The 10,551-nt window shown below is 51.6% G+C and overlaps 1 protein-coding gene across 1 annotated transcript in view; it reads right to left on the reverse strand.

Annotated features, from left to right (window-relative positions):
* The window catches only part of EFTUD2 (elongation factor Tu GTP binding domain containing 2), a gene marked incomplete at its 3' end in the record, with an annotated part of 18,640 nt that overhangs the window by 6,941 nt on the left and 1,148 nt on the right, over positions 1-10,551 (reverse strand). Inside the window, exons 2-10 of the mRNA XM_008944329.1 lie at positions 10,412-10,551; positions 9,871-9,949; positions 7,717-7,792; positions 7,407-7,472; positions 6,926-6,961; positions 5,258-5,348; positions 4,131-4,213; positions 3,491-3,657; positions 1,169-1,293 (exon numbers count right to left, since the gene is read on the reverse strand). The exon at positions 10,412-10,551 is cut by the window's right edge and continues 23 nt beyond it. Coding sequence (XP_008942577.1) covers positions 1,169-1,293; positions 3,491-3,657; positions 4,131-4,213; positions 5,258-5,348; positions 6,926-6,961; positions 7,407-7,472; positions 7,717-7,792; positions 9,871-9,949; positions 10,412-10,551 — 863 coding nt within the window. The remainder of the gene's footprint in view (positions 1-1,168; positions 1,294-3,490; positions 3,658-4,130; positions 4,214-5,257; positions 5,349-6,925; positions 6,962-7,406; positions 7,473-7,716; positions 7,793-9,870; positions 9,950-10,411) is intronic.

Below are 10,551 nucleotides of genomic sequence, written 5' to 3' on the forward strand. Positions count from 1 at the left end.
AGCTGGCACCCCGAGCACACAGGCGGAGAGCAGGCGCTGATGGAGCAGCGTGGTGCTCGGCTGGCACGGTGTGTTTACAGCAGAGACCACAGGGGTGATGATTTACAGCAGCTTCCAAACAAGCTTTTGCCAGGGGCAGATGTGCAAGCCTCAGAAATTTCACGGTGGCTGCGGTTTTGACAGTTAAACTCCTGTAACTGGTGGTCGTTGAAGTGTGGTGGCTGCACACAAAACCCCTGGTGGCCACGATCAGATGTTCCTGGCTTCGAGCACCCTTTTTAGCTCAGGTCTGCCCCACGTCTCCTCCCCACTGCTCTGCAGCTTCCCCAGTCCCCCAAAGAAGGGGTGTCATCCTAGTAGGCACTGAGTTAATGCTGTGACACCCAAGGAGTTCATTTATTCCTCCAGACTCCAGAGGACACGTGATAGTCCTGACACATCAGTCCCTGACCTCTACAGCTTCACCCTCCCTCAGGCCAACTTCTCCACAACAGCCAGGCCAGCTGCTTTACATCATCCTTCCTCCCCTGCTCACGGCTCCTATAGATCACCCCAAATTCCCCAGTGTGAGGCTTCAAAAACCCTGGCTGTCCAGCTGGCCTGGTGAAGCAAAAAGCCCACTGCTAACAAGTGGCAGATCGCCTTGAGCAGGCACCTGGGGAACAGGAAATTAAATCAAAGCCAGGAAAAGACAGTTTCTTAAAAAAGAAAGAGGGCAAGAGTGCAAAACCTTGTGGGCCAAGCTTGTGCCTGGCTGCAGCTGAGTCTCAGGCTCTGGAGACTGTTGTGAAAAGACAGGCAGAACTTAACTGCTTCACCTCTGAGCTGCGGTGACAGGGAGGCAAAGCACAGCACAAACCCTGGCCTCAACTGCCACAGCAGGACTTGGACTTCTGCTTAAGGGTATGTATAAAATACTGGCTTCTGACTCAGGAAACATTTATTAGGAGAAACCAGCTAGCTCAAAACAAGTTAGAACTGTATTTTTGCTTTTTACCACCCAGGGCTCAGACCTGCAGTCCCTCTCCACGCCTAGAAGTTCAGCAGCACACCCACTGGCCCTGCGTGTGCAGTGGAAGTCCAAGCTGAACAGCTCAGAAAGCCTCAACAAAAAAAGGGGTTAGGAAACGAGTTGCTCAAGTGTGCAAGGTTTCTGGATAATCCTCACCATATGTGTCTGCATAAATCTTTGCAAAAGATCCCAGCGTGAAGCAGATGCTGTACTGCGAGCTGGAGAAGCACACGTTGCCCAGAAGGGGAGACAGAACGAGGTTCTCATCTGTGGAATACATGCTGAGAGGAGAGAGAGGAAGAAACAAACATAAAATCAATGTTATGAACCGAGGCAGACACTTCAGTCCCCCTCCCACAGCAAACAGCAGCGTGTGACAGGCGAGGGCTCTGTGCTGCCAGGCAGCTCCTTGGCAGGGGCCGTGGCGTCCGCCCCGGGAGCGTCGGCAGCTCCCCGGCTCCAAACTTCAGAGCACCAGTGGGCAAAGAAATAATTCGAGACCCAGAACTAAAAAGGTCCCAGCACAAGTGCTTTGTACTTTTTGTCAGGTAGGGATTGTCTTCCCTTAAAAAAAAAGCAGCCAAATTGGTCAGCCAAGCAAGGAAAAAGACTGCACAATCACAGACTCAGAATTGGTTTGGCTGGAAGAGACCTTCAAGCTTGAGTCCAACCATCCCCCAGCACTGCCAGGTCCCCACTGCCCCATGTCCCTCACACAAAAAAAACCCCGCCAGGATTGGGTACTCCACCGCTGCCCTGGGCAGCCTGGCACAGCCCTGTGCAACCCTCCAGGGCAAGAAATTGTACCTCAGCTCCAACCTCAACCTCCCCTGGGGCAGCTTGAGCCCATTTTGGCTGGGATAATGGTTGGACTTGATGAACTTGAAGGTCTCTTCCAACCAGAACTATTCTGTATTTGTGAAGTTTCTGGTAGCTGGTGCAGTGCTGAGTGAGAACAAGGCTGATAACTCACTGGGGTTTCAGTTGTTGCCAAGTACTGTTCATACGAGGCCAAGGACTTCTCAGCTCCTCGTGCCCTGCTGGGGAGCAGGCTGGAGGGGCACAAGAAGCTGGGAGGGGACACAGCCAGGACAGCTGACCCCAGCTGGCCAAAGGGATAGTCCAGACCACAGGACATCATGCCCAGTATAGAAACTGGGGGGAAAGCTGGCCAGGGGCTGCTGCAGGGGAACTGGTTGGGCATCGGTTGGCGGGTGGTGACCAACTGCACTGTGCATCACTGCTTTTGCATACTCTAATTCTTTTATTATTATTACCACCATGATTATTTTCTTCCTCTTCTGTTCTGTTAAACTGCCTTTATCTCCACCCACAAGTTTTACTTTTTTTCCCCCTGATTCTCCCCCCTGGAGTGAGTGGCTGTGTGGGGCTTAGGTCCTGGCTGGGGTGAAGCCACAACAATAATCTAGGGATAGAATTGAATCTAAATGGTTTTAATGAGTCCAGAAACACGTTAGACAGGATAATTAGGGGGAGGGTTTAGTGGTGACCTGGCAGTGCTGGGTTAATGGTTGAACCTGATGGTCTGAAAGGTCTCTTCCAACCTAAATGATTCTGTGATTCTATAAATGACCCTGTTCTGAGCTGCCTGACACCAGCAGCCACTGAACAAAGACATGAGCTCATGTGCAAATCCACACGAACCTGCAGGGGAAAATGGTGTTCAGAAATCACCTGGATGCAGAAGAACTCCCAGAAATGATGCTCTGCTCCTGGGAAAGCTAAAGAAGATGGACTTTCCTCCTCTGAGCAGGGTCCTGGAGGAGATCTGACCACAGCAGTATCATGGTCTCTGTTTGGGGCTTGTTAGTTTTGTAACAAATGTTTAGGAGCTTTGAGAAAACTCAACCTACAATTTGAGATACAGCCTGGACAACTTCAGTGTATTTGAGACATTTGGGAGCACAGAATTTCCCTGCTCTGGTCTTATGTCCACTTTCCCTAATTTCCCATGGGGGAAAAAAGGGCTGATCCCACAAAGCTTGTCAGGGGGAACCAATCCTGCCTAATTAATAGAATCACAGAGTCACAGAATCATTCTGGTTGGAGGAGACCTTTCAGATCATGGAGTCCAACCCTGACCCCAGCCCTGCCAGGTCCCCACTGCCCCGTGTCCCTCACCCCACATCTCCACGGCTTGGGAACCCCTCCAGGGGTGGGGACTCCACCACTGCCCTGGGCAGCCTGGCACAGCCCTGGGCAACCCTCCAGGGGAAGAAACTGTTCCTAATGCCCAACTCAAACCTCCTCTAGTGCAAACTGAGGTCCTTTCCTCTTGTCCTATTCCTTGTTCCTTGGGGGAACAGATTGATAAATTCATCATTTTGGCTGGGCTGAATTTCCAGCGGTTCCTCCTGCCCCATTTTCTACGATTCAACACACCAGGAGACAAACTCACAAATTCTGAGCACACAGAGGGCTCACAGAGAGCCACGAGGCAGGCACATCCCAAACTACCTGATGAGCCCGTTGACCTCGTCCACGATGTGCCGGAGTTTGTAGTAGGCGTCCGTGGGAGGCAGCTTCAGCTCCAGGATCAGCCTGTCGATCTTGTTGATGCAGACAGTGACCGCCAGGCGCTCCTGCACCGCGTGCTTGATCAGCCTCTCTGTGTTCAGCATCACCTGGGGGAAAGGAGCAGACCCCCGGGGTCAAACCCTCCCCCAAAATGCTATCTAGGGCGTGACAGGCAAAGCAGCGACCCCGACACGCGGGGTCTGGGGAAAAGCCTGAGCTCAGCCACCAGCCATCCGCTCATCTTCCTGAAACTAGGAGCTAAACCAAGCAAATTCCTTCAGTCCTCCCCCTTGGACATCTCTGACATAGATAAGCTGCTGAATTTTAGGTATTATGAGGATGGAAACGCAAACAAGTTAGATAATCAGCCTGCAGGTCACACGCAGTGCAGCAGCCCTGGACACAAAAGCCAGAGGCTTGACTCCCTGTTTTGGCTGGAAAACATTCTCACTTCTCAAACCGTCCTTCAAAAACCCATCACCCAGAAAGCTGAACCCAGCCCAGTCCCTCATGCTGATGCAGGATGGAAGACTGCAGAGGAAGAGGTCTGGGACCAGCCCCCAGAGCAGCTGGTGCTCACCCCCTCGGCCGCGTCGATGAAGAGCACGACGCCGTCCGAGATCCGCAGCCCGGCCGTCACCTCGTCCGAAAAATTGACATGACCTGCCAAACAGAAAGGTGCTGGGCAGAGGCAGAGCAAGCCCTGCTGCCAGGGCACGGGGCTGGAGGTGACCCTCTGCTCTGCAGCCTGCTCTGGCAGAACACAGGAGGCTTCGTCCTGAGGCAGGGACCCGGCAGCAGCTGCCAGAGCTCCCCGCAGGGATTCGCTCTAAGGATGGGTTTTGAGAATAAACACCACTTGTTTTACAGGCACTTTTCCTCACATTTGTTGTTGTTTTTCTCACAGCTCGTTGCAAGTACTTTAGGAAAAGGAGGAAGATGACTTCTCACCAAAGAACAACAGATGCCTCTCCCTCCAGTCTCCTCCTTCGCTCCAACCTCCCTCATCTCGAGCTGTAACTCAACAGATGTGTCCCAAGACCCTTTCCTAAAATTTGGCCTTGGTTTTTTTACAACAAGCTGATCCGTGACTATGTTTCCCCCACAGGAGCTTGTCAGAGGCTCGAAGGAACTCGCCGAGTCTCACTGTATGGCAGCAGCCTTTGAGAAGAGCACAGTCCCCACTGTGCACAGTGACAGCTGGAAAATCCAGCTCTACACCTGCTCCTCAAACACTTGAGTGAAACACATTTCCAGCCCCGTTAGGCCTCAGTGAGACCTGCTCACCAGCAACTCCAGCCTGCCAAAGCCAGCGGCCCAGCCGGGGCTGCTGGAAGGGATTTCAGAAGGATGAACTCAGCTAAAGGCTCAGGAGTCATCAACAAAACCCGCAAATCACGGGTGAAAGAAAACCTCCCAGGGTTTCACTGCCCCTCAGTGACCCCTCTAGATGGATCAGTGAGGTTTCAGGGTATCATTCTGGTTCTGCTGTGAGCCAGTGCTGCAGACCCCAGCACAGCCCCACAGCAGCTCTTTGCAGGCTCTCAGCACCCGCTGCCGCGTGGTGCCCCTGCCCTGCTCCCCTCAGCAGCACCATCCAGAGCCTGAGGAGGTTCATTAGTGACAGAAACCTCAGCTCACGTGCTCACGTGTCTGCTCCCCACAGCTAAGTGCATCCCAAGGCAGATTTCAGGATTACACCATCACCTGGAGTGTCGATGATGTTGAAGAGAAAAGACTTCCCCTTGGTGTCCGGCAGAACAATAGTCACTGGTGTGCTCTTGATCCCCACTCCCCTCTGCAGGAGAAGAAACAGAATCACCCGTTAAAAGAAAAACAATACATCACCATGTGGAGATCTAAAAGATGACCAAAGGAAAAACAGAAAGCTGGAAAGAAGTAAACAGCCACCCAGGACTTCCTGCTACTCCCAGGGAGGGGGGGAAGCGCCTCAGATCGCTGCAGGATCCAGTCCAGCTCCTCCACCCACACTGGCTCAGACTGGTGAGGCACCACAGCCCAACCCACACCTCACTCTGGCTGAGGCAGTGCAAGATGCAACACCAGAGACTGAAGATGGATGTTTTTCTGTGCTTTCACTCTCTTCCTCCTATCAAGTTACACCTCAAAGCACAAAATTTGACCACCCACAGCACAAAGTGAGGTGAAGAGAAAGAAATGTTTCCCAGCACTGTTCTGGTCACCACAATATTTAGGGAGTAACAATTGCCACTCACACCCAACTGCATGGAGACAGAGAACCCAGCTGAGAGATTCTTAGGTCTCTCCTCCCAAAGAACCAGTGACAGGACAAGGGGCAATGGGCTGAAGTTGCCCCAGGGGAGGTTTTGATTGGATATTAGGAAGAATTTCTCTCCTGGCAGAGTGGTGAGGCCTTGGCCCAGGCTGCCCAGGGAGGTGGGGGAGTCCCCAGCCCTGGAGGGGCTCAAAACACGTGTGGAGGTGGCACCTGGGGACATGGTTTAGTGGCCATGGGAGTGTTGGGTTGATGGTTGGACTTGACCTTGGAGGTTTTTTCTACCTTACTGATTCTATGATTCTGTCACAAGAAGCTGAAGAGAAATGTCTCTACTGAAGTCCTAGTTTATCTCCTCATCCACCACTGCTGCAAACCCCTTCCACCTCATTCCCTCACAGAAAAGAGGAGTCACCCACATGCTGGGATAGCTGCTGAAGATTGGTATTATTACAGAGGTTATCATCTCAGATAACCAAAAGTTATACATGGAGATGAGGGTGGCTGGAATCAGAAGCAAGTTGGACCAGGGCTCTTACTGAGGTGGACAAGAAGAACAGATCACTTTATTGTTAAGAAAATAATCATAGAATCACAGAGTGGTTTGGGTTGGAAGGGACCTTAAAGATCATCCAGTTCCAACCCCCTGCCCTGGGCAAGGACACCTCCCACTAGAGCAGGCTGACCATCCTGGCCTTGAACACCTCCAGGGATGGAACATCCACAGCTTCCCTGGGCAACCTCAGAGTGAAGAACTTCCTAATATCTAATCTGAATCTATTCTTTCAGTTTAAAGCCACCATCCTTCATCCTGTTGCTGTAAGACCTTGTGAAAAGTCCCTCCCCAGCTTCCTGACAGGCCCCTGGCAGCCCCCAGCAGGTCTCCCCAGCTGGAGCCTTCTCCTCTCAGCTGCCCCAGCCCAACTCTCTCCTGCTGGGCTCCCAGCAGAGGGGTTCCCCTGTTGGGTAAGGGCTGTGGCCTCCTCTGGCCCCACTCCAGCAGGTCAGAACATGGAAGGTACAAAAAGATGTTAAAATGAAAGAGGGAACAGCCCACAGTAACTGTGAGTAAAGCATGAGACAACTGGATAGAGATCACTGCCTGTTACAAGACTCACCTCTTGCTCTGTGAACAATATATCAGTGTAGCAAAGCTGCAAAGACAAGAGTCAGAATATCACTTATTAAGTTTCAAGCAGGACAAAATCCCAGAATCCTGCTGGGGGGGGGGCTGGAAGGGACCTCTGGAGATCTTCTGGTCCAACCCCCCTGCTCCAGCAGGGTGCCCAGGATCACAGCCAGGCAGGTTTGGGATCTCTCCAGAGAAGAGAAGGAGACTCCACAACCTCTCTGGGCAGCCTGGACCAGGCTCTGGCTCCTTCAAAGCGAAGAAGTTTTTCCTCATGTTCAGAAATAACTCTTTACACTTGGTTAAGGTGGCAAGCAAGTGAGAGAGACAGAATTAGGACTGAGCTCTGGCTTTCCAATCCTGCATTCTAGTCACAAAATCCCATTTTCCCCCTGCACAGTCGTGCTCCCTCTGAGTCCAAAAGCCACCCCGTGCTCCCCAGGGCAGGAACACCCCAAAACCTCACTCACGTCCTGGTCGTAGCGCTTCCGGATTTCCGGGTGCGTCTGTTCTATCAGGCAGTCAACAAAACAAGTCTGGAAAACATCAGACCACAAGAGAATGGAGGTGACTGTGCTCAGACAGACAGAACCAAGCCCAATCCCAGCCCTCCAGCAGCAGGGCAGGGAAACTTGGGTATGTAATTATTTCCACGTGGCTAAAAGAAAATCTACAAATGCTGGTGCTGGTAAGAAGGAGCAGACAGAGGCCGTGGGGTCAGGAGGAAAAGTCCCAACCAGCTCATTCCTGGTACCTGCCACAGGGTGGAGATTCACCCACCTTGCCGTGGTGAAGGTGCCCACACAGAGTCACGTTCCGAATCAGCTCCGAGTTGTCCATCAGATCTGCCAGGAAACTGGAAGAACCGAACACAAAAGACTGTTGGAGGCTTCTGGTGCGTCTAAGAAAAGCAGGTGTCATTTCAGCTATGCTTTCTATCCAAGGTGCCCCCCGAGCCCTCTCCAAACTTTCATGCTGGCAGTGCCCTGCGGAGGAAGAATCCCACTTCCCAGATGGGGAGGACGAGCGAGTTGGAGTCCCAGACAGATGGCAGTGGGCGGGCGGATACGGAGCTGGCGAAACTGCCAGCGATGGGAAATTAGTGGATATTTTTCTTCTCTTCTAGTCAGTATTAGAGCAAAAGTCACATCCATGTGCTCAGCTGATGAAATACTTCCACTCAAATAGTGGCAGGCAGTCAAGTAAATCACAGAGCTGGGTAACAAGCACCCCACGCAGTTTTCAGAGGCAGCCGCCGGGCCCCGCACACCATTAATCCTCATTTTCAGGTCTTAAAAGAGTGATGTTTCCAGGCTCTTCAGGAAACAGCAAAGGAATTTCAGTCTTTTCAGAATCAGCAGCTGAGCTGGGTAATGATGGGCCGGTCGCTTCCTGGCCACAATATAATTGAGATCCTAAATTACCAACTCCCCTAATAAATAATGAGAGGCTATAAAACATCCCCGCTGCCACGGGTGTGCAGCAATAAGTGCTATCAAATAATCTCCTCTTTAAAAAGATCTAATTCTCACTGATGTGGTAGGCTTCTTAACGTACAACAGTTTGATTAAGAGCTAAAGAATACAAAAATCAATAATAATACTGATTAAAAGCTGGCTTATTGGTCTTAAAATAAGGCTAAATGGGAAATCGATACCAAGCTTGCAGGTTTCTGGCAAAGTCCCACAAGGAATTTCTCTTGGCCCCATCCTAACAGTTTATGTCACCAAGCAGGATGAAGAGTAATTCATTACCCACGGAACGAGCAGAGGACACAGTGACCAGAAATGCAGCAGATAATGAAGAGTACAGGTTGTTAACCAAAAAGGGATTGCTTAAAAAAAAAATTAATCAGACCCAGCAAGTCCTTTAGTTTCTATCTGGCTGTATCAAAATCCCCCTGATCAATGAACACAGTGACAGGGGACAGCCCCGAGGAGCAGCCATCCCAAAAAGGTCCCAGGCACCCACAGAGCCAGCTGGCTGAGTATGAACTGCAGTGAAATTCAGCTGCTGGAGAACAAGAGGACCCTGATGACCCGTGGAGGGGCTGCTCGTGTCAGGCCTGTTTGGCACACAGGCAGCTGCTGCAGCTGCTTCTGGAATCAACACTGGAGGAAGAGTCTTAAAAACTGGAAAAAGCTCCAGCTAGCCATGAAGTGGCACACGGAGAGATGAGCCCCAGGAGCTGCTCACACAGCTCAGTCTGCTCATCCTCCACCAGGGAAGGATGTCCCCAGCCACCACGCACGGAGGACACGGAGCTCCTGAGGCTCTGTGCTCTTCACAGAGAAAGGCCCCAGATGTTTCTGCACCTCACTAAAGCTGCACGGGAGATTTCTTCTCAGGTTTTAAATTTGTTTGGATTTTCTCCCAGGTTTTCTCCCAACTCTGGGGCTGCTTTGTGGGGCACAGCCAGCAGAGATGGAGCCCAGCTCAGCTGCAGCGTTACACTGACCTACACTACTGTGGCATAAAAATTCCCCCTGGAGACTCCTTCTGGAGAGATGGGAATTCATCTGAGAAAGCAGAAGGCCAATGGTCACATCCCAAAATGTCCCAGGATGAGATATGCCCCACACTGACTGTGTATTTCTGGAGCCAGTCGAGAAAACACCTTCAGCAGATCTGCACCCAACGGCCAAGCCTCAGCTCAGCCCTTAGGGTGAGGTTCACACTCTGTCCCAGCAGACTGGGCAGGGAAGATATCTGTAAGAGGCTTACTCCTGTACTTCCTTCCTCTCCTTCTTGGTTCAGAATGTGGGAGACGGCTGCACTCAGTCCTGTGGCTGGTGTCAGGAAGACAGAAAGCCAATAATCTGCCTCCCCCACACAGCCCCCCCCCCTTTGCCTGCCAGCAGCAGAGCGGGAGGAAATCACAGCACAGATGGCTGGAGCCAACGTGCACGTTAACAACCCCTGCAGAGAACTCACTCCATCTCGTAGACAGTGACCGGTAACGTCTGTTCCATCAGGGAGAACTTTTTTGTTTTCACAGGTTTAATAATAGGCTCTGAAAACAAGAGAAAGAACAAAAAAAAACCAGTCACCAGAGCCCCTGAACCATTTGGGTCAGAAACAGTCACAGGGAACGGGGACTTGTGCAGAGAAAAATCACCATTTTCAAACTGACAGAGTCTCCCTTAGCTTTTTATAAAATGTAAGTGATCATGTAGGGCCCTTCCAACAGCACTGTCCTATTCTAGAAACATCAGATGACTTCAACATGTTTTCCTTTCTCCTTCAACATCTTTCCTGTACCTGCTGGTATCTGTTTTTCAAAACCCAGTTTGTTTGGCATTTTTAATAATCCCAATGCCAAATTCTGTGTCCTGCTAGACACACAGGAGCCTGCACGCTCCCGGGGATGAGAGGGAATCTGAAAAGGGCAGTGACACCGACGGGGAGGATGGAAGGAATGTCACCTGCCCTTTCCAAGGATCCATGAAGAGCCTTCTGCCCCCTCCGCACTCACCCGTGAGCGGCTGCGTGTCCTCCTCCTGGACAATGGTCTCCACTTCAGGCCCGTAGACCTCCTCGGCGGTGGGGTAGTACTTCTTATCCTCATGGAGCACCACCTCCATCCCCGGGTGGTCCTCGTCGTGCTCCCCCATG

Source organism: Merops nubicus, unplaced genomic scaffold, assembly GCF_000691845.1.
Source record: "Merops nubicus isolate BGI_N331 unplaced genomic scaffold, ASM69184v1 scaffold13037, whole genome shotgun sequence".
Classification (NCBI taxonomy): domain Eukaryota; kingdom Metazoa; phylum Chordata; class Aves; order Coraciiformes; family Meropidae; genus Merops; species Merops nubicus.